This window comes from Channa argus, chromosome 1, assembly GCF_033026475.1.
Source record: "Channa argus isolate prfri chromosome 1, Channa argus male v1.0, whole genome shotgun sequence".
In the NCBI taxonomy this organism is placed as follows: domain Eukaryota; kingdom Metazoa; phylum Chordata; class Actinopteri; order Anabantiformes; family Channidae; genus Channa; species Channa argus.
The window spans coordinates 37,949,723-37,973,526 of NC_090197.1; the positions used below are offsets into that span (position 1 = coordinate 37,949,723).

The following is a 23,804-nucleotide window of genomic DNA, read 5'->3' on the forward strand; positions in this document are numbered from 1 at the left end:
GTGATACAAATATAAAGACTCACAAGTCCAAAAATAGATTTATTTGTGTGTCGATTAAATGTCAATATGGTCAATCATTTAAAACATACTCTGGGAACAGTTTATAATTTAATCTTTTCAACACTTAAGGGTATAAAGAAAATATATCAATTTTGATGTGCTCGTATACAAAAATATACAATGCAATCAGTCATTTCAAAGTGATTGAGTCAGCTATCAGTGACATTTACCTTCATCCCAACCCCCTTCTACCAACTTACCCCACCCTTATGCATAAATGGCTTTCAACCTGACTGGGACTGTGTCAAGATCAGATAATGATGCTTTCCTTTATAGAATGTTAATTGTATAATAATTTGTATGGTGTGATTCGATAACTGCCAGGGGTCCTAAGGCTGGCTGGAAGTTGGCTTATATGACTAATATGACTATACTGTTACCTTTCAACATTTAACACTTACATAGTCCTCAATACAATATAATCCTCAAAAAAAAAATTAATCAAAAAAAGTACACCAGATACTTAACTGACAAAAGCTTTGGAAAAAAAATGCAAAGTGCAATTAAAATATCAGCAATAGCTAATTATCACTTTAAAAAATGGTTGCTCTCTTAAACAAAGCCGCCCCTGAAAAAGCTTTGAATGCAAACTTCTAATAAAGCAAAGTAAACATTGTACACCCACATGTCAAAAACGTATGTCAGGAAAACACTGACCAGTGTCTCAGTCAATACTTCTATTAAAGTTGTTGAAAAGAGACTGATCCATGTTTTGACCGTTTTTATTTTCTTATCTTCTGACATTTCTACAGGAGCATTTTGACTACTTGCATTGCTACAGTGGAACACCTAATAAAAGATGAGTAAAATTAAAGTGAAATCTGACATGATCGAGCAGTATCATAACCCCTTAGCCACCGTTGGTTTGACGGCGATGCTGCTGACGACGAACACCTGCTTTACTGCCTGTAATGGACAGAAAAAATGTATGTAGCAGAAAGTTGTTAAACAATTTTATGTGGTTTGTCAACTTTGTGATTGTTTTACCTGCATCCCTCTTCTGCACTCTGTGTGAAGTTTGGACAGTGTATCCCCCTGGTAGTCCTGGTAAACCAGTGCGTCCAGGATCACCTGTAAATAAAGAATTTTGGATTGGCTCCCTCTGTCACTCTACTAAAGCACTACTCTGGAAAATCTGCTGTTTTTCCAACAGCTCTGTTTAAACTTACCCTTCTCTCCTCTTGGTCCTGGGTACCCTCTTTCTCCCTTTAGTCCAGGGCTTCCTGGTGGGCCGGGTATGGTGCCATAAGCTGTGCAAAACCAAAAGTACAGATTTATTTGTGATGATACAACATTTTCCACCAACTCTTACAAAAGTCAGGATAGTTTTCTTTTATTGTATATGGAAAATCTTGACTCGGTATTCTTACTTCTGAAGAATTCCATAAGGTCAGCTGTGACATTGCCATAGGCTCCGATGACACGGCTCTGACCAGGTTGTCCAGGTGGGCCAGGTGGACCAGCAGGGCCTTGAATCGCTCTGACATTTGCCCTCCAAGGACCTTCGACCAGGTACTCCTGCAGCAGGCCTTGATCTACAGGTTAGAAAACACTTAACCGTTAGCAGCAGTTTGCCCACTGATGTGTAGAGAGTGAAGTAGGTTTAAGTTGTAGCACACAGCTAACTTACTGAATCCAAAACTTGGAGTGTATCTTTCAAACATATAGCTCTAATTAAAATAATAGGAGTAAAGAGTTATAATCAACTCACTCTTGATGTAGTCTGTAACTTTCAAGGCGACATTGGAGTAATCCAGTGTCTCACTGAGCCTTCTGACATCAACCCCACTATCAGAGCTGACGCGGGAATTTGACTGAGAGTAACTGTGGCTCTGTATGTAGCCTGGATCTCCACGTTCTCCTTTCTGACCTATTGGTCCTGGAGGCCCTGGAAGTCCAGTGATGGCACGACGAACACTGTCACCTGAAAATAAAGTTCATTTGTGATGTCTACACTCATCTGTGCTGTTAGAAGAAAATGTCCTTAATCTGTCTTTGTGGTGTTGGTACAAAAGCTTACTGTTTAGATATTCCTGAACTTCAGTACGGATTCTCTCCCGAGGGAAGTTTCCACTGTAGGAAACCAATCCAGTGGAGCTGCCTGGTGGACCCTGTGGCCCAGGAGGACCAGGAGGACCAGGAAGACCTCTGAAGCCAGGACCTGAGCAAGAATGAATTTTTGAACATTTTTGTCATTATAAATTCTACACATGCACAGCAACAACAAAAAAAACAACAACTGCAAACCTATAAATGTTTAATGGGGGTGGGAGGTGAACAAATGTCTGTGGTCAAAATGACAAAATCTGTTACTGTTAAATTGAAAGAGTAACCTAACACCCTCCTGAAAGTGGGTTTTCTTGACATCAGTTCTCACCTAATTGCAGTGATGTATGTAAAACTGGCATCAGTACACAGTACTGTGACATCACTGTTGAGTCATGGGATTTGAAAAAGTAGCTTCTTAAAGTTACAGTTTGTAACATTATATGTATAGAAACATGCTCCAACATCAAATGTATGGAGGTCAGGTGGAAGCTTCAGATGACACAGACTGACTGGACAACACTGGCAGATCTGCAGAGATGTTTGCTTTCAAAGGCATTTAAGTGAGGGTCGCACTACTGACTAATTTTAAAGAAGAGCAATGATTTCTGCTTAAATATGTTTATTAGCTTTACCTGTAACAACGAGAACTATTAATAATCTCTCATTGTTAGAGATACATTTAACTACAATCATCACAGCTGGAATGAATTAAGTTGTTTAGATTCACCCTGCAGGTAACGCTGAATGTCCTCGAAGCTGTAACCACGGCCTCCCGCTCCATACACAGTGGCAGTAGAGACTCCTGGTGGCCCCTGAGGACCAGGAGGTCCAGGTAACCCGGGAACACCAGGAGGACCTTGTTTTACAGCAGAGCTAATCCATGACCGGAAGTCTGAGTCTGGGTAAGGAAACAGTGAAGATGGCGAGTGATTAAGAAGGTTTAAATGCACATTTTGTTTACAGTTTGTTTTCACTCTACAGGTGATTTAGGCTCAGGGCCTGTCAACAGTCAAAGGAAATAACATCTTACTACTTATCAGTGCAGAATAGTCAATCGTAGCAGTGGTAAATCCAGCACCTCCTACACCAGGAGGCCCAGGAGGACCTTGTGGCCCAGGTGGTCCAGGTGGACCTCTAGCAATCCCTCTTTCTGAAATGAAAAATACCTGCATTTGATTGAAGTTCAAACACCAGTCCCAGAATTAGTGTATTCTGTTGCAAGCTGTGCTCACCATTCATGATGTTAAAGACATATCTGGCGATCTCCTGTACACTGTAAGTGCCTGAAAATCCTCCTGAAGTACCCGATACGTCTTGTACTCTTATTCCCAACAAATATCTCCTTACCTCATCTCCTAGACAGATCACAGCAAAAAGACATAGTTTAGCATCTTCACAGTCTAATGACTTGACATATAGGCAGTGGACCTCTGTAAAAATGCAGAATTACAATATATGTTGTACTTACTCTGAAGCATGGCGATGAGCTCACTGACTGTCAGAGATCCAGAGCCAGTTCCTGAAGAACCATGAGCACTAATATAGATGCCTGAGCCTTGACCTGAAATGAAAAAACACTTTATGGTGTCTTTATTTTACCAATTATGCTCCATAAACATGTTCTCCTAAATCTATGTGTTGGTAATATGAATTAGGGGTAAAAGCGCAGGCTTACGTTGCAGATATGCAATGACACGTGAAGAGATCTCCTCAAGAGAGCCTGAGAAGGTTCCAGGGCTTCCCGGGGGCCCAGGTGGACCTGGAGGTCCAGGGATACCGACCTGTCTATTTCGACCTGTATGGAGAAAAAAAAGAAACAAAAAACATGTTAATAAGCTGTTTTGTCCCCTGAAAGCCTGTGACCTTGCTCCAGAAAAACTCTTACTTAAATAGTCACCAATGTACTGGTACATCTCACTAGAAGAAGCAAAGGACCCTGGCTGGCCTGGAGGACCAGGAGGGCCTGGGGGACCAGGGGGGCCTGAGGTGAATGAAACTGAACCTGAGGAGAAATCTGATAGTGAAGGTCTTGAAGAAAACATAAGGACTCATAAAACAGATTGTTAACTGTTTTTTTACTAGATAAAACAGACTTGAGTGTGAGTGTGTTATCATAAAGACAAAATTCAATTATTATTTCTCTTTAGATCTGTACCTGCTGATGAGCCTGGAGGACCACGATCTCCAGTGTCCCCTTGAACATGATAGACAACAAACCATTATTGTCAAGTGAAACATACAGTGTTTAATCTGAAATACTGACAACAAAACCTTGACACAATTTCAGTGTGATGTTACCTTTGATTCCTTGTGGTCCTGGTTGACCAGGGGGCCCAGGTGGTCCTGGTGGTCCAGAATACATTCTCCCTATAAGAAGAGCAGTGTTATAATCATTGTTTTCACTGTGAATTTTTGTTTTTTGTAACTGCTGCTTATGGACTGTATGCAACTCATTTTAGATCGAGCACGAGTTTAGATTAATACCAGAGCTGGATACAAAGCTTGAATCTCCTTTTTCCCCTTTAGGTCCTTGTCTTCCATAACCTAAACAGCAGAAATGCTGATTAATGTTTAATATAAAGGTACTGTGTAAAGGCACACTGTTCAATCCTGTCACATCAGAACGGAATATTGGAATTGTGCATCTGATGAGCTGATATACTTGCCTGGCTGACCTGGAGGCCCAGGTGGTCCTGGAGGTCCTTGTCTTGAATCTCCTGATAAGAAAAATTTTAAAAGTCAGTATTATAATGCAGCGTATGGCGGCCATTTTCCAATGTCTAAACAGTGCTACTAAATCATTAAAGAAGACGTTTTTGATATTGTTGGAGGACAGCATATGCTTCTTATTTACCTGGGCGTCCAGGAGGCCCAGGTGGGCCGGGTAGCCCCGCTGAGGTTCCAACAGAACCAAAGTGGCCTACAGCAATAAAGGAACACACATATAATTTTTAATAAAGACTAATGGGCTACCGAAACTGACAAAATGAGATAAAAATAATTTTTCCTTGTGCAACTACAGAATTGAACTTTTACTAAAAAGTGAACACTTTGGTCACAAGTGACAATTAAATGTTGTACTATGATTAATAGTGTGTGCTCAGCAAATTTTCTTCTAAGCACCATTTACTATCTCTCTATCAACAAGTGAGATTGCATGTATTAGACAAATCATTGAGCTGGATTTTATAACTAAGTTAAAGTGTTGTAAGAGTTACATCAGGTTTAGCTTACTTGTAAGTCCAGGCTCTCCAGGAGGACCTCTGAGTCCAGGGGGTCCAGCAGGTCCTTGGTCACCTGATGGCCACACATTACCAGATCATTTTGGGTGATTTGAAGAAGAGTTGTGTAATCTGCAAAGGCAAGTCCTTGCGCATATAAAATCTGTACATTTACCTCTTGATCCTTTTGCACCAATTTGTCCAGAAAGCCCTGATGACAAATATGAAAATATTAAATATAGAATCAATAAATCACTCTAAAATTTTAATTTTTTTTGGGGGGGGGGGGGCATTTTTGTTCTAAATGGCTCAGACATCGAGACGTCAAACAGATGTCGAATCTGAACCAACTAGCACCTACTACTCAAGAGAAGAGGAACGATATCAAAGACCAACTAAAGGCCATGCTTTCCCACTTAAGTAAAAAAACAGAAAAGGTAGTAAAATGTACCAAAAGTATCTACTTGTTCAGCGTAAAAAAGGACACCTACAAATAATATTATTATACATTTTATGACAATATTAGAGTGTTAATACTGTTGCAGTAAAGCATCTCACTGTCTTAGCTGCAAGAAGTGGAAATAGTTTTACTATTTATATACAGCCAGGTAGTTATACTTACTGTTTATTACATTTACAGTTTAGAAGACACTTTTATCCAAAGCAACTTAAAAGTGAAGAACAAAGCAAGCAAAAGGCTAAGTTAGAGAGAAGGCATGGAAAGCAAAGAGAAAGAAATGATTCAGTCCAGGAATAAAATCTTAACTTCCAAAGTAATTTAGTTGGTTATTAAGTAGCAGAAACTGGAAATATCCCTCTATTATCTGTAACCTTATTCTGTTCAGGGTCACAGGGGGCTGGAGCCTATCCCAGCTGTCATTGGGCAAGAGGCGAGGTACACCCTGGACAGGTTGCCAGTCTATCTCAGGGCCAAAGCGGAGAGACATACACAGGCAGACAACTATTCACACTCACACTCACGTCTATGGGCAATTTAGAGTCGCCAATTAACCTAACAAGCAGGTCTTTGAACTGTGGGATTAAACCAAAGTACTCAGTGGAAACACACGCAAGCAAGGGGAGAACCTGAAAACTCAAAACAGAAAATAGGATTCCAAACAGGGACCTTTTAGCTGTGAGACAGCAGTTCTTACCACTCCATCACCATGCTGCTCAAGATTTAAAATACTATAAGCATGAGTACCCAACAATTCTACTTCATTAAATGTATGTACTTACTGTACCTTCCCCTACTTTGATTAAGCGGATTTCCCAGAATGCTCAGCGGCACACTTAGGCACAAAACTATAATCTGACTCACCCATTGACCCTTTCGCTCCAGCTGGGCCTGGTAAACCAGTTTCACCTGAGGAGTTAAAAAATTGCATAAGGAAAACTACAGAAAATATGCAACATGCTGATGTGACTGAAGCAAATTCACTCACACTTTATTAGCTAGAACTTTATTGGACCCCCTTGTAATGTCAGAACTGCCTTGGTTGTTTATGATAAATAGATTTAAGAAGATGCTGGAAACATCACCCTAACTGTTTGGCATCAACAAGACATTTTTACCCAGAGAACTGCTATCACTGGATGATGCTATCACTGCTTTAGCAGATCATCTTGACTGTGTCTGCATGCCTAAATGCATTGCTTTTCCTGCCATGCAATTGGCTGATTAGATAGTTGCAGGTAAACAGGCATACCTAACATAGAGGCCGCTGAGTGTATAGTTTAATTCACAGAGCTGTACTGACCTTGCAGACCTCTGGGACCTCTGTCACCAGTTTCACCTAAAATAAACAAACTATGGTTAAAACAGTCACCAACTCTATAACATGCTAAAAACCTGATATGGTCACAACAAACCTTTAGGTCCCTGAAATCCAACAAGCCCTCTGTCACCTGCAGAGTGAGGAGAGGGGGATATTAGAGTTTGTAAATTAACTATATTAACAGTTTATTTTGGTGTTTTAAAAAAATGAACAGTGTCCATGTGATTTACCTTTAGGCCCAGGTAGCCCTGCCTCGCCACGGAACCCTGCAGCACCTGGATGACCTGTAACAGTTCATGTAAGATGCATTAGGTAATTGTAGTAGTAGTAGTGGTATAGATTGTGAAGGTAAATTTTAAATTGATTAACTGTTTAATAGCTGTAATGATCAGTCACTCTGAGCAGTCTACAGCTACACAGCCAAATATACAGCAAAATGTAATACACTTTGTGCACAAGTCTTAGAAGTACACAAATCGAATATTACAGTGCAACACTGTAGCTAAAACTTGAGCTGATTTTAACCACTACCAGTGGTGGTAGTGTTAATTTTGTGGCTAATCGATTTATATCAGTAAAAGAGGGAGAAAATTACCTGGTGGTCCAGAAGGCCCAGGAGCTCCAGGTGGGCCTGGAAAAATAATAAATAGTGATTAAAGGGGAAAGCACATCAGAATATATTCATCTGTTTTATTAGCCATGCGTGCCAGCATACAAAGTAAACTACACAGAGTTAATGGTACTGTTTTTTAAAAAAAAAGAAAAAGTAAAAACAGCACAAAGTTGAAAAATGCCAAAGTGAAATCTGAAAATAATGACCAGTGAAAAATGCAGTGAGGTATATGGAGAGAATGGGGGTGAATCTGTATAATTATGGTGTGTAAAACTGGTGTGAAATGTCAACACAATGTAGCGTAACATGTAGAGGATGCTTTTGAACTTTATTTATATTATACTTAAATATGTCACACTACAGATATGAGTTTTATCCTGAGGAATATGACTGTAAATTTGGCCTTATTCTCAAAATGCCATTTGTTGCAGTGGGTGCTTTTCACAGCATCAAGTAGAAAACAGTTTCTTTCAGATGTCTTTGTTTGTAGCTTATGTGAAAAACCACCTTTTGGTCCAGCTGTGCCAGGAGGTCCCATAAGGCCAGGAATACCAGGATCTCCAGGAGCACCTGTATGAACCACACACATGAGCTCATGACACAGGGTTTCTGAGATGCAAAATTAATTAATAAACTACACACAAGCTCTGTCACTGCTGTGAATCTGAGCCATACCTCTTTCACCTTTCTGTCCAAATCCTGAAGCCCCTGGCTCACCTCTGGGGCCAGGTGGACCCTCCCGACCCCTGGTACCTTGTAGCCCCTCCTGTCCCTGTTCACCTGTTCAGACATTTTACACACAGATAGTCACTCATTTTATACAAGTCAGACCATGTTCTAGCATAATGCAATTTGAGCTGAAGTGCTCTCTGTACCTGGGCTTCCTTTCTGTCCTTTAGGACCTTCGGGGCCGGCATGTCCCATTGCACCTGGATTACCTGAGGTCAGAGGTCACAGAGAGTGAAATGACATCATGACCTCATACAATAAATAAGGAAAAACATATTTTAAGTATTCAAACAAAATGTTTGCCATCATTTCTCACCTGGAATTCCAGGGAAACCAGGTTCCCCTGTGTCAGGAAAAGGTAACAAACATTCAGAACAACTTCACAACTGAATCAGAGTTTAAAATCATAAAAATCATCTTTCAACAGTTAATGATTTTGCCTCCTGACCTCTAGATCCAGAGTCCCCTAAACAGAATAAAATATAAACATAAATTAAGATGATGTATATGATGAGACTTTATGAAAGAACATGTATTCAAAGTATTTGAGTTTCACCTTTAGGCCCAGGCAATCCTCTCTCTGCCTGCACTGAGGATGCTAATAAAGCTGAGAAAACAGAAAACAATAATTTGGTGAACATGAATGCTGTGTGTGTGTGTGTGTGTGTGTGTGTGTGTGTGTGTGTGTGTGTGTGTGTGTGTGTGTGTGTGTGTGTGTGTGTGTGTGTGTATACCTTTGAATGCTTGTGACTGCACTTCAACAGTTAGCATTCTGCTGATTTCCTGCTGAAGGAAGACTGTGTCTATGTATCTTCCACTTACGCTGGTACCACTGCTGCTGGCACTGGTACCACCGGACCTGTCAGCCACACCGGTTCCAGAAGCCCAAGCGGTTCCAGCAGCCACACCGGTTCCAGAAACCCCACCGGTTCCAGCAGCCACACCGGTTCTAGAACCCTCACCGGTTCCAGAAGCCCCACCGGTTCCAGAAGCCCCACCGGTTCCAGCAGCCACACCGGTTCCAGCAGCCACACCGGTTCCAGCAGCCCCATCAAAACCGGTTTTACTGGTCATATCAATGCTATTGCTACTGAAGGAGTCGCTGGAAGAGCCACCTGAGCCTCTACCTGCACCTCCAAAACCCAGGTGTAATGAGTTGTCAGTGTGGCCGGCTCCTCCACCATCCACATTGGTGTTGATGTGACTGGTCCGAGCAGAAAAGGCTGAGGACTTGGCTTCTAGTGCAGCCACTTGATTCTTCAGCTTTCTCACATCTTCAGCTGAGAAAAGAGTATGTGTTAGAATGTGCACACAGCAGACACAAAGACATTCATACATGAGAAATTATTTTCAGCCTGTAATTGACAAAATAATGCAATGTTTCTCACACAAAGGACTTATCTGTCAAGGTCATGATTCTTTATCACCTAATTTGATTAGTGCGATCACGGATTAAGTCCAAGAACCAAGTCAGTTAATGTTTACTTAAATCTGTGTGTTAAAGCACAGGTGAATTCATATAAATAAAAATGTATTTAAACATTTATCAAACTAGTCTGCAACAGAACAGAACCGATCGAGTAGAATAAAACAAACTGGCAATTTGCTGTTCAATAAAAGAAATAATCAGCATAATCTAAAATCTGAAAACTGCAGTAATTATTATTTTTATATATATTTTCATTATTTATTTTAATGATTGTATAATTATTATTATATACATTTTACTACTATATTGCACAGCTTTAACAACATTTTTCATAACAGTGCTTTAAATAGGCACAGCTCTTACGAAGTCTCTCTTTGTGTTGTCTGTTCGGCTCTTTAGCAGCCACTTTACCCACAACACACTGCTATAGCTTTTGTCAGATCTCTAAAGACCTTATTCAAAAGGAACAAAGAAAACAAATATGATATATGATAATCGTGGTAAGAGCAGAGGTTTTTAGGTTTGATGTGTCCAAAAGGAAGTGTATTATTTGCAAAGAGTCAGTGAGTTAGCTCTGGGCAACAACTTGAACTACTTTTTAGACATGTATTTCTCTAGGTTATAGCAAACATGTGGTGAGCATTGAAAGAGTGCCAAACTACTTCAACTCTTCATCAAGTTTCATTAATGTGGAGCAACTATCACTGGGTTACTGTGATTCTCAAGCAAACTCTGCACTTACAATGAGGAGTCACTGTTTATTAATTCGTGCTCGTTTTATTACAGTTTTTAAAAATATTCCACAGTTTGAAAACCTCTGCTACAGAGCCACAAGTTCACAAACCAGTCATTAGGGTCATAATTGACTTAGAAATAAACTTTTAACTTGTTGTTTTTTACTTGCTTAACTTCTCAACTGGTTTTGATGGGCACATGTGTAGATCTAAGTAAAGAGGTTGCAAATGTTATTTCAGGTTCTTTTATGTCTCATTTTGTCAGCATTATTGCACATCAATCAACAAGCAGCAGAAAAATAAACTAGGGTCTCTAATGTCATCAGGCAACTATTCCTGGAGCTGCTCCACACACAATGAATAACAGACTGACTTTAAGGGAGTGGGATAGTACCCAGAGATCAGATTTCTAGGGAGGGCAGTACATTTACTGTGTCACAGGTCTTAGCAGTACTGTGAAATAATGTTCACCAGACTGTAAAACCTGAAACACACATTTTTATTGGTGTCATTCCCAGGCAATGTGTTGCAGAACAGCACCAGGGAGTATGTGAAGACTCCTAAGGGTTTATATTTGGGTCTGTTTTTCTTTTTCACAATTTAATCTCACAGTGTTGTATAAGTGAATGTTACCCAGTGCAATAAGGCCAAACAAGAGTCCCAGCAGGAGCAGGGAGAGAAGAAGAAGACCCAGCAGCCATTTCCACCAGGAGCAACACGCGTCGGAGCAACAGCAAAATCCTCCACCTCCAAAGATCCCGCTGTCTCTGTGAATCTCTGAGGACGGAGTAGAGAGTACAATTCTCACTTTCAAACACTAAAATAGTTGTCAATTTCAGAACTATGTTTTCAAAAAGGTAAAAATACCTGCATAGGTGGCTTTGTCTTTCATTATAACTCCAGATGATCCAACTGAATATGAATAAAATACATGTTAATTATTTTTAGAATCAAATGAATTGTATGTGTCTAAGATGTTTTAAAGACTACTCACAGTAAACCACTCACTTGTCTCTGTCTTCAGTGGGACTCTCTCACTGTAGCTTGAAATAAGCTCTTTTTTTAATGAATCTCCTGACAGTGAACCTGTACAGATACAAATACTTTTCTTACACACTACTTGTATTTTATTTAGTGAGCAGGCATGGAAATCGAAGCTCTTTAGGAGTGAGACAACTCACAATATGCAATTTAAAGCAGGCAACACATGTGCACACAACACACAAGGAGAAAAATTACCATTTTTTAACCAGAAATGCCAACAAACTCAGTAGCATCGGGTTCATAGCAATAATTAGCAAAAATTAAGAATTTTATGAAACTAAACAAAAAATGTGTATTTTTTGTTTCATACTGCACAAAATGTTTTTGTCTCACATCTGCACATTTTGCAGCTGTAACATGAAAATGTCCTCACAGTGTGGTGAATAAAGCTTTATCTTAATCTTATCAAATTAACATTTTAAATCACAGTACATAGACCCAAATAAAATGAGCAGGGGCTCTGAAAACCCTGAGCCCGTGTCTGTTTCGGTAATTCAGCCTTTGGCAACCAAAAATGTAGTCTAGAATAAACACCTTGATAAATCCCCGTTTCTCCAGAAGGCGGCAGAATTGTGTGTCTCTGACTCACCTCCTACATGAACGCTGCTGCCGGTGCTGGTGAACAGCTTCCCGCTGTCTTTTGCCAAAATGAGCATTTCTGTGTCTTTCTTAGCTGTAACGTTCTCCTTATCAGAGATCAAGAACTTATAGTCTTTCATAAGTGCATCATCAGTTTGGGATCTAGTGGCTGACAACAGCAAGAAAAGACAGGAAGCATTATTTGATAGGTCATATTTATAGAATTTAAGAATTATTATGACAGTGAAAAGTTTCACACTTTCATTGTGGACGTACTTGTTGAGACTCCTGTGCTGATGACACCACCACCATTTGACACATTCTTCTGAACCCCATAACCTGTAAACAGAAACACACATAAACAGGTGAATACTCACATTAGAAAGGAGCCATTTTGGCACAATATTTGTTATTTAGTTTTGTCATACCTCCCAGGTGTGCATTTATGTTGGCTCCACTGCTTGTGAGCACACTGCCAGAGGTGGGTGCCAGATTATTCTGAAAGCCGTAAACTAAACAGAAGTGCGGGGCTTGATTTTAACTGAATACAGTAACTCACACCTGACATGTTTATCCAAATAATCACAAAAAAGGAACGTAACCATATTCTGCCAGAGAAATAGATTCATTTATCTAGAAAACAGTCATGTGCAAAAGTTAGCATCCCCCCATTTAATTTTATGTTTTTAGTGCAAAATATCATTATTTTATTGGGTAAATACAACCTCAGAGCATTTTTTCACCATGCCGTATTTAGCAAAAATGAAGCCAAAAAGAAAAAAAATGTGGGCCATTCCAAGTATTAAAATTTTGTAAGTCCACCTTTAGCAGCAATAACTTGAGGTAATCGTTTCCTGTATGACTTATTCAGGAATGTTGGCCCATTCCTCTTTAGAACTTTGCTTGAGTTCATTGAGGTTTTTGGGCATTAACTTCTGCACAGCTCTCTTAAGGTCACGCCACAGCATTTCAATTGGGTTGAGGTCTGCACTACTTAACAGCCATTCTGATACAGAACGATTAGACAAACTGTACTTGTTCATTCTTCGGCTAAATGTGCTGTCACAGACTTTAATATGCTCAGTGAGGCCTGTAGCATCTGACATGTAGCTCTTGGGTTTTTTTGGATTTCTCTGAGTATTGCATGGTCTGACTTCAGGGTGAATGTGCTGGAATGTCCACTCCTGGGAAGATTGGCAACTGTTTTGAATGCTTGTGAATAACCTTTCCCACTGTAGAACAAGTCCAAATTGTTTGGAAATTGTTTTATAATTCTTTCTAGATTGACGCACAGCAACAATTGTTTCTTTATTACTTAGATGGTCCAGACCAGTGTTTTAGACATCTGGTCACCTGCTGATGATCAATTAATTTAAGGGCTTATGATCAGCAGCACCTGGCTGCAGCTCACCCTCTTAAATCCTGAGGAAGCAGTAAGGAGGTACTTAGTATTGCCCATGTCTTTTTTTTGCCATTAAATAAACAAATAATTGCAAGGTAAAAAAACTTTTTGTACTTTGTTCTAGATTATATAGCATGAACAGAGACAAAGGCATTGCCAAACATTCCAACCACATTTCACCTTTAGCTAATATTTTAGAGGCATTTGAACTCACCTGACAGTGATGAGGGTGAGGTGGTGCTGAGTGGCACAGTTCCTCCTGACATGTTGTTGGCGCTGACCTGGTACATGTAGCTGCTGGCGTTGCCAGCGACCACCGTGTTGGAGGTGGAGGGCAGCGTGGAGGTTGACCAAGAGAAAGATGGAAGTGTAGAGTCCAATGTGTCATAGTGGCCTGATCTCAAACTGCTGTCATACTGGGCTGATTTCAGGCCAATATCATACTGGCCTGATCTGACACCTGTGTCATATTGGCCTGATTTCAGACTGATATCACATTGTCCTGACGTCACACCAGCATCATACTGTCCTGATTTCAGGGAGACATCATACTGGCTCGATTTTACACCAGTACCCAACTGTCCTGATTTCAGACTGGTATCATGCTGCCCAGATTTTACACCTGTGTCATATTGACTTGATATCAGAGTGATATCATACTGGCCTGATCTAACACCCGTATCAAACTGCCCAGATGTTAGACCAGTATTATACAGGCTTGCTGTATCAATCGTGTTGAATCCACCTGATCTCACACCAGAGCCAAAAGTTGAAACTGCAGGGGAAAAAAGACACAAAGCATGAAGTTAGGGTCTCGCACCTAAACCCAACCCAAGTTTGTGGCTCTCATTTTGAGTTTGAATTTGAGTCAAAGAGAAAATCTGTTTTTCTGGGGTAAAATAATACCTGGCAAGGTTATATGACAACATTTTTCACCGTTTTCATTGTTTGTTAATATTAAAGTTTAAGCTTTGTTAGGAAACTTCCACAAATACAAGAAGAAACTCAGTTCTTCTCTTCAATACTCTCAAACTCATAATACAACAAATGAAAACAGCCTAGACAGATTTGTTAGAAAAATCATAAATAATTGTATAATAGTGATATTTTAAAATAAATGTTTGCCGTAATTAGTGTCACAATTAGTGTCATTCAGCCTATTTACAGTCGGGGGAAGTGGGTTTCTTTGGTTTGGCCTTTGTTGTATTTTTTAAATATTCTGAGTTTTATTTTTTACATTTCTTTAAATCAATTTTTTCAGTTTCAAGAAAAGAAACAGAGAAATCTGTTGGTTCTTCTTCTTCTTGTGGAAGGATTCAGACAACTTCATATGGCTTTTTTATATTTCTTTTCATTTGTTATCAAAAATGAGCAAATTGTGAGTTTATGTATGTTATAATACTCATGTAAATGCTCCAAAAGTTGCATTATACTCATGGATTAAGCTTTGATCTGTCACTGGGCCCCACAGTGGGTAAGTTATGTCATTTTAATAAGGAAGCAGAAAAATATATCTTGGTCTAGATGAAGAAGAGTCTTTCAGGATTCTGAAAATAGTTTTGTGAAATGCTTAGTGTAGCACATGAGAGACACAAACTGAGGCCATCCAAACCCATAAATAGTATCTCCCAGGGGAGACAAAGTGAGGGTATCTACTCTACCCGACTGAGTGGCCACAGAGACAGTCTTGGCTTTCGCGCTGGCCTTTTTAGGGACCGGCAGGGTGGAGGTGCGAGTGGGGCTGACGCTGCTGGAGCGTCCCTTCAGCAGCTTCTTTACGTCATCCAGCTCTGTCCCTGCAAAACCACACAAACAATACGTCACTGCACATATTACTTCCCCACCTCCCAGAAATTATTCTTTGTGTGATTTTTTAGTCTGAAAGTCAGTGTAAAAATGAATAACTTCAGTACAGTAGTACAGTACAGTAAAGTACAGTATCAGTAAAACGTTGAGTTTCTGATTCAGTGCTACTTGTTCTCCACTACCGATCAATGAGAAATATCTACCACGCTAACTATGTTTGCAGAGAATTCAGTGAGCTGTAACATCAGCAGCAGTAAGATTGAAAGAAATTAAAAAGTAGGTCAACTTTTTCAGGCTCAACAAGATAAACTTTGTGCTTTAATTTTATTTATTTTTCACAGAACTTTAACCCTAAAATATCCACTATTGTAGATATTTTCCCTTTCTTGCCCTTTTTTCTTTTAGTTCATTTAAAGTAAATAATAATATATATTAATACTTTTTGTATCCCTTTTGTACTAGTAGTATCTCTGTTTATTCTCTATCATATCAACATTAGTTAATCTCTTATTTAGACTTGTGAAGGGATTGAACCACATGAACGTCAGCTGGCCAAAAAGGTGCACATACTTTTCAGTTACAGATAATTCAGAACATCAGCAGTGAATTAGAAAATAGCTTTAGGTGATTGTAGCTGCAGCTGTCTCACTTTTGCTTTTTAGTTTATGTCTCTGTGCTAAAGAGTGCAGTGATAATATAAAAGTCTTTAATTGTCATTATTGTGATAATACTTGCAGGACTTTTACTCGCAATGAAGTATTTTCAGCAGTTGTGGATCAAGTAATGCTTTTTTAAAATTTAAATAAAAAGAGAGTTGGAATGCTATAAAAAATACAGTTTTGAAGTACAGGATCCTGCATTTGTGATTTCAGTATACAAACATGGCAACAAAACTTAAAAGGTATAAAAGTAAAAAGTGGGATGACCCTATTAGCACCATTCAAGGATTATTATTAATAATGCATTAGGCCTATTGCTACTACTTTTGCTGGATGATCTGTATAATGCATCAGCTTGTCTGGTCATGTGCTCTGTTTTCCATCTGTAGGAGTGAAAAGCGCAGTCCGTCCCCAGTAAGTGTGAAATAGTATTAGATGACACATTCTTCTGCTTCACTTCAGATTTTTGCACTACTGTTCACACTAAAGCAACCAAACCTTTCACATTCACTGCTGAAATAAGAGTACGGCAGCAATCCGAGACACAGAGGAGGTGGGGTTAAGCTGGCACACGATGACTAACTGTTGAAACACGTGGACTAACTTAAAGCAGTTGTACACTTTAAGCAGCAGGGGGAGCGACCAGCACCTATTGGAATCAGTTCTTCCTAATGTTGTGCTTCTTTTTGCTGCAAACAGTGACTCATGTTTACCATTGGTGCCACCACAAATCTGCTCCCCAACTTTATCCCCACAATGTAAACAGACCCGTGATCCTCATGGCTTAAATCTCACCCTTTTCTTTTCACTGATGTATATCCTCTGTTGGGGCAACTGGACATGTGTTTCTAATTGAAAGTGCATGGACAGACATGTGGGAAGTTAAAGAGAAGGGATCTCCTATGTGTGAGGGATACGCTGACTACTGAGCCAAAGCATTTGACAGAAACATTATTCAGAAATATGTTGCTCTGAAGTAACCCCGCAGTAAAAACTCTTTCCCGTTCTAAGTGGTTCTTTGAAATTTTAAATAAAGATGCTTTGTTGCTATGTGAGGAATTGCATAACCAGCAGTGAATGGATCCATGTGGTCTTACATCTGCAGGGAGTGGGAGAGGCACTTTGCAATCTGGCTCTTATCTCGCTCTCTGAAAAAAAAAAAAAATCACAACACACAATGCATGAAAGAAATCCTGGTTTAAAAAAACGCTAGCCATGACAATTGAGAGTCAGATAGTGCAGAGCTCATGACACAAGGAGGGAAAAAACGATTATGGAATACCTCTGCTTTCACTCCTCCCTCTTGTGGTGGAGGAGCCTGAGAAGAAAGAAAGGAAAAAGACATAAATACACACATCAGCACATATTGGGGATAAAGCTTGAGCAATAGTGAAAAGTCATAAAGTATATAATGGTATACAACTGTCATTCTCACTCACAATAATTTCCATAATCTTTGCGGGTAAATTCTGGAGAGGAATTAGCACTGGAACTTCCTAGAAGAAAACACAATAGTTAAGCAGAAATGAAAACAAGACCCTGTGCCCGACAGTTTCCTTCGCTTTTTCAATCTTCTGTCTTAGGCAACCCGATACCAACTGCCCAGGGCTTGTTTTTTAACAGGGTCTCACCGTCATAGCCTCCTGAGCGGCTGGATATGGTCTTCCTCTCCCGGGAAGTGGGCGACAGGCCTCCTGTTGAGCCAGCATTTTGCCCCCTCCTGGCACCGCCTGATGAGCTGGACCTAACCTTTGACACAGAGCTCACCAGATAGCTCCCCCCTCCTCCTCCTCCTCCTCCTCCTCCTCCTCCTCGGCTTCCGTAGCCTCCTCCTCGGCTTCCAAAGCCTTCAATTTCTAAGAACCTTCCCCCTCCATCGCCTCCTCCTGAGGAGTCTCCCGCTAGGTAAACTCCCGAGGAGGAGCTGTAGCTGCTGGTGTTCACACCTACAGAAGCTGCAGGGATGTGCACACAAGTTATTTTTGGATTCCCTGCAACAGTATGAGTGTACAAATAGGAGCATGTCTGAGTCACATGAAAGTAATATGCAAGCAGTGCAGGGCTTTTATTGGGTACTTTTACTTAATTACATATTTGAGGTACTTCTAGTTTTTGTGACTGTTCGTTTGTGGAAGAAGTACTCACACCCTTTAATTACAACACCACACTGTAAAAACACCCCATCACAAGTATTGAAAAGTGTGGGTTAGTAACAGATCATCAGCTCAATGTACCTAAAGTATCAGTAAGTAAATAAGTAAAAGTTCTTGATTAACAATATTTGATTTTTACTGATCCATTAGCTTATAAGAAGCATTTTATTGTTGCTGTTTGATGTAGCACATTTTAATAAATTGTACCTGTTTGAACCTTGAACAGTTACATAAATGACAACCTAAAGTATACAAAGTAGTTAAGAGTAAAATTGTAAGTAAAAAAAAAAGTTTAGAAAAAACAAACAAACAAACAAACAAATCCTGTCTATTCAGAAACGGAATTATTAGCACATATGTAAACAGAATTTTATCTTTCAAAGGCTGCAACTAATGATTATTTTCGTAATGGATTAATGTGCATATTCTGTTATTAAAAAATAGATCATGTATTGACCTTAAACATGGAAAATAGCATGAAAAGCCCAAGTTCTTAACTTTTAAAGTTTATTCTTGTAATGATTTCAATGCAGGAATTACTTTTAAAGGACACCTTCATATTTTTTTACTTGCTTCTTTTGTTTCTGATTAGGGTTGTACATGTACATAAATGCCATCAAACTTCCCTTTGACTTCCTTATTTGAAAATATCTCTATATCTAGCTTAAAAATGCTTCCGGATTTCACTTCAGATTTTGTCATCTTGTTGTTCAAGTTAGTGATCATAGTCAACTTGCTTTTCCAGAATTCCCCAGATGACATCATCTGAACTCCTCCAGGTGATGTCAAGCAGAGAAATATTTTAATATAGGGAAGGCAGCGAAAGTTTTAAAAGCATTAATGTACATCTACACCCTAAACTAAAGCCATAGAAAGCAAGTTAAACATTGGTGAAGTCGCCCTTTAATGAAATATTTCTAGTCTGGTACTGCTACTTTTACTTTTCAATACATAAGTACTTTCTCTGCCACTGCCTGTTTGTTTCCCCTGAAGTGAGGGAAAAGTCAAAGTTAGCTTCTGTTTCTTTCTCCTGAAGGTGAAATATGTAACAATAAGGATTCAAAACTTGTCTGAAGACAAAGCCACAACTTCCCACTTTTTGCCCACGTGTGGAAATTTGCTCTCACATGAGGAGAAATACGTTCCACTGCTGTTCTGGGTTAAGACGTTTTTCTCCAAGCCCAGCCCTCCAACAGTGCTGGACATATTCCTGTGATTTGATCCGCTGGTTCCCTCTAGCAACGAGAAGACACACAACAAAACACGGAGACGTTGTTACTCATCGGGTACTTCCTTTGGAAACCCTTGGCTATAATTATTGTATTATGTTTTTAGTTTACTGACAATATTTAAAGTAAGACACTCACTTGGGGGTAGAGACGCCAGTCTGGTTGTGGACGTTAGACTTTCTGTCACAACTGGTGAAAAGAAAGAAAACTATCACCTGTTTGCTATTAGTGTGTGTGTCAACCTCAGTTAGCAGGTGTCAAGCTAAGTGTTAAGTGACTGACATAGTGACGAGTTTTACACGTCCACACACTTTTAAAAAATGTAATGTTCACTGATAGACAGTGATGTCTGTCAGTCGTGGTGGAGACGGCATCACTGTGAAGCTGTAGCAGAAATTTTAGTGCCACACTGTATCTAATACCATTATGAACTAATCATAAGTACTTTAATAATTTTTCATGTATCGGTTATAAGCCATTAATAAGATTATTGCTTGTCCTCCCCTAGTAGGACACTTTGTTGAACTGCAGTGAATATAATAACAACTGAAGGGATGAACATTATTATCCCAATAATAACCCTTTTATTTGCTTTTGCTGATGTGTGTGGAAAACACTGCAGCCTCTCATGTCATCATCACCAATACCTAAAAGTAGTATATAAATTATAATTACAGGTTACAACACACTATAAAATGCATGGAAAGTACCGAATCGCTATTTTGTTGTGTCTATTGTTTGTTGTGCAGTGTTGTGGAAAAGGATTTTCCCCTTTGGGACAACAAAGTCAAATATCAATATCAAAGTACATTAACACGCGCTTTAACTACGTTATAGTGTATTGTAAATAATTTTGCATTGCTTACAACAGCTAAATTGCATGGCTACTACCCTCTTATATCATTAATTAGCTATAAATTCAGAGGTTATTGGTTTTGGCCACCAGTTGTTCTCATTGTTGGCTTATAGCGGATTGATAAAACATTAGTAAGTGATTTATAAAAGATGCCTATAAGAAAGAGGACATTAGTAAATAAAGTATTTAATGTACTGTACAAAACAAATCAAAACAATCAATTATATGTGACATGTCTGTCTTTTCTGGGGGTCTCGCTGTTTTAATTTTGACTATTTTCTTAGCTAGAATTTTTCAGAGCTTTCTGTCAGATGTTCCAACCCTGTCCTCTAAAAACTACATTCCTATACAACTGAACTGCAAACGCAATTACGTTTCCCTGGAAAAAGTAATTTCAACCACATTAACATTGACAAAATGTTGTCGTATAACGCAAATTTTGAGTTGCAAATATGTTGATAATAAACATTTCAGAATTCAGAATTCATTCTTGACAATTGGTAATTGACTGTTAATATAAAAGTTATATTCTCTCCTTTACAGTGTGCGGTTATTCTCATAAACCCAGAATCAATGATTTAGATCTTCAGCCTTTGGAACCACTGTGAAATATTAACATAGTTTGTATAAACTGTCTGGAGGCAGATAACAAAAAATGTATGTCTCTTGTCATCCACTACGAGGCATCTTGTTTTCCAGCTGCAGCCTGTTGAGTTCTCCTGGATTAAATTATACATCACGTAAATTCCATTTCAATTTCATGCTGCCGCCTCCTCCTTCTACTCCTTATCCTCTTCCTCCTCCTCCTCCTCCTCCTTCCTTTTAGGGTGTTTTGTCTGTTTAAGGGTCAAGGCTCCAAACTAAAGGTCATCCTGATTGGAACAAGCTCCAACAACCACTCAAAGAAATGCACATAAAGCTTTAAACTCACGGCTTTTGGCATTTCTTCGATCTTCCAACTCTAGTGTTGGTGTTCAAACCACATTTTCTTGTCTGTCTGTTGTTTCTTCTCTCTTTCTTTTCTTTCTCCAGTTTGTAAGTAAGTAGGGGTTTGAAAAGTGCAACATAAATAAAATTCACTAACTTTCTTTCAGAACAAAATAAGGAGCACAAGAGGACAGAATTGCTGATTATATGTTTCTCTCAGACAGCATCAAACATGTAATCAGGCACATCGTGACCTTTCCGTCTTTCTCTGTGTCAAAAGACATTAGGCAAACATGAGCTGTTCTTTTACACTGAGTTGTGACTACTGGAGGAAAACTCAGAGGATGACTTACACCCTGAGAAATGGAACTGGACACCAGTGAAGACATGCTTTGATGTTAGTGATAGTGAGCCCCCCAAAAAAGAGAGACAAAAGCGCCACCCAAGAAAAGGATCCAGTGGAATCTAAAAATAACTACATAGTGTTTTATGGTTTTTAAATGCGGATTTGAGCATCAATATAGAAGTTAAGTGATTCTCAAACTTATTTTAAATGCTATGAACGTGATAAATTTAATCTAATTCACCTCTGTTGTGTTAGCGTGGCCAGAAACAAACCAAAAGTATATGGACGTATTTATAACTACAAGGGTAAACACATTTTTCTGCAAGGGATTTTGGTGAATCGTGCCTTTAGTCTCCGCTTTTATGTTGGTTCAAATTAGCAGGTTATTGCATAAATCAAGAACTCTCACCCCTTTCTCCAGAGACGTCCATCTCTCTTGTTAACTCGTCCATCCCATCTTATCTGGTGAGATGATGATAAAATGTTGACCACAGTGATGCATACAGTATACTGTGCCAAATGTGGTTAAACGTTTCTTTTAGTAACTGTGGTTAAATGGCATTTAACATGTTATGGAAAAGGGACAAAAATGTCAAGTTATGCCAGGAATGATGGGTTAAAGACCAGACCCCTTTGACCCGATGTTTAGAGCATCAAATTAAAATGTCATACCACTGAAGGCAGAAAATATCATCCTATCAGTCTCAGGAGTACATTTCTAATAGCATAAACTAAAACTTTAGCTGACAGTTTTCAATTGAACATCCAGCTATTAATTCTGCAGTGGGCCAAAACACTGTGGATCCACTTTGCCTCTGACGCATTGTTAAAAAAAAAAATGTAATTTCCAGACATATTGAAATCTAATGTCAATAGTAAACACCACAATAAAGGCCACTGAAGCTCAAATGCATCATCTATAGATTTTACCTGACTTTGAATTTACTCTGAGTCTTTGAAGACCGAACTAACAAAAGAACAAAAGAGGCAGTGGATCGCTACACAGCTCTGAAAGACCATTCTCTCACCACACCCATGCCAGCCAGGGACATTTAACTACATGTGCTTCATCTATCAAACAAGTAAATACTCCCAGGGGCGATAACTCACTTCTTTCCTCATAGCCAAGACAAACAAATCACAATTTCCAGCCGGTAGTGTGCAACAACTATTAAAGTTTATGTTTAAGTAAACTATTAGAGCTTGTACAAATCTTTCCATTATAGCTTGTTACTGACCTGCAGAACAAATATAAAAGGCTGATGCTACAGCAGGCCAGGTCCTGCAGTATATTTAGAGGGATGTAAATAGCACAGCAGAAATACCCGTAAAACTATCCTGAGATCACTATAACAGACTATAGATACCACCGGAAGAAAAATAATCTCCAAAACCCCCTACTGAGATTTATAGACAAGTTAAGTTATTGTATTGATCTAATAAGAGTTAAGTGGACTTTGCACAATTCCATCACATAAAGTCAACACATGTGCAGCGCAACAAAAGAGCCCATCACCACTTGTTAGTGCAGAAATGCAACAGCCAGGTAGGAGGGAGAAAAAAACATCCGCAACATCCAGCACAAAACCTCAAGTCCCCAAGTTGTTCCAGAGTGTAATCCATACCTTCAGGCAGACTCGAGCAAATTCTCCTCAGGTCCGACCGACTGATCTCGTCCACAGGAAGAAGAACGTGATTATATGATGCGGTCTGGAGTTGACGCGCCGCGGTGGGATGTTCTTAAAGTCCTGGGTCCTATTGTGCCGTTTCGCTTAACTTTCCCGAGCAAGTCAAAACAGAGATTTGGGCACACGTCCCAGCCGCGCCCATCAGCGCTGTAGCTTGGCAAACAGGTGTAGTAGACGGCACGAAATGCTGAATTTAAAAAAATAGCGCTTGAGGAAACCAATTAACTTGTCAGAGACAGATACAGGACTGTGAGAAAGTAACGTGATGGACCCCTCCTGCTGCTGCTGCTGCTGTTTTAGTCACCATGCTCGAAACTGGCAAAGGTTTTCGGAAGGAGGTGGAAAAGGAGTGTTTTGGGGAGTTTTCTTTTTTTTCCCCTTCCTTTTTGGGGGGATTGTAAGAGTGAAACCATGTCAGGATTTGCTGATCTACTATGCGCAGTAAATCTATCGTGTTGCATCTGGAACACATCTGGTGGGCACACTGGAAGGAAAAACGGAA

The 23,804-nt window shown here is 39.5% G+C and overlaps 1 protein-coding gene across 1 annotated transcript; it reads right to left on the reverse strand.

Annotated features, from left to right (window-relative positions):
- Positions 1 to 26: 26 nt before the first annotated feature.
- On the reverse strand, positions 27 to 23,611 carry LOC137134068 (collagen alpha-1(XVII) chain-like). Its single transcript, XM_067518497.1, has 47 exons — positions 23,240 to 23,611; positions 22,024 to 22,076; positions 19,624 to 19,674; positions 19,384 to 19,491; positions 17,735 to 18,058; positions 17,543 to 17,599; positions 17,386 to 17,421; positions 17,201 to 17,251; positions 15,300 to 15,434; positions 13,853 to 14,413; positions 12,665 to 12,748; positions 12,513 to 12,575; positions 12,247 to 12,405; positions 11,622 to 11,699; positions 11,481 to 11,525; positions 11,247 to 11,390; positions 9,185 to 9,730; positions 9,007 to 9,057; positions 8,899 to 8,916; positions 8,767 to 8,793; positions 8,597 to 8,659; positions 8,397 to 8,501; positions 8,229 to 8,291; positions 7,704 to 7,739; positions 7,339 to 7,392; positions 7,203 to 7,238; positions 7,091 to 7,126; positions 6,652 to 6,696; positions 5,506 to 5,541; positions 5,344 to 5,406; positions 4,964 to 5,029; positions 4,776 to 4,826; positions 4,594 to 4,653; positions 4,408 to 4,476; positions 4,265 to 4,303; positions 3,995 to 4,111; positions 3,785 to 3,904; positions 3,578 to 3,670; positions 3,342 to 3,464; positions 3,140 to 3,259; positions 2,837 to 3,007; positions 2,081 to 2,221; positions 1,772 to 1,984; positions 1,431 to 1,595; positions 1,230 to 1,310; positions 1,048 to 1,131; positions 27 to 966 (listed from the first exon to the last, which is right to left on the reverse strand). The coding sequence occupies exons 2-47, from the start codon at positions 22,064 to 22,066 to the stop codon at positions 911 to 913; spliced, it is 4,887 nt and encodes a 1,628-aa protein (XP_067374598.1). The 5' UTR covers positions 22,067 to 22,076; positions 23,240 to 23,611; the 3' UTR covers positions 27 to 910.
- Between the last annotated feature and the right edge of the window lie 193 nt (positions 23,612 to 23,804).

Bases quoted from the DNA above. Each gene is read 5' to 3' on its own strand.
- LOC137134068 (XM_067518497.1), bottom strand. From the start codon at position 22,066: ATGGACGAGTTAACAAGAGAGATGGACGTCTCTGGAGAAAGGG. The intron at 7,393-7,703 runs GTAATTTTCTCC...GAACTGTTACAG, and splicing joins TGGGCCTTCTGGACCACCAG to GTCATCCAGGTGCTGCAGGG. The intron at 3,260-3,341 runs GTGAGCACAGCT...TTTTCATTTCAG, and splicing joins TGTCTTTAACATCATGAATG to AAAGAGGGATTGCTAGAGGT.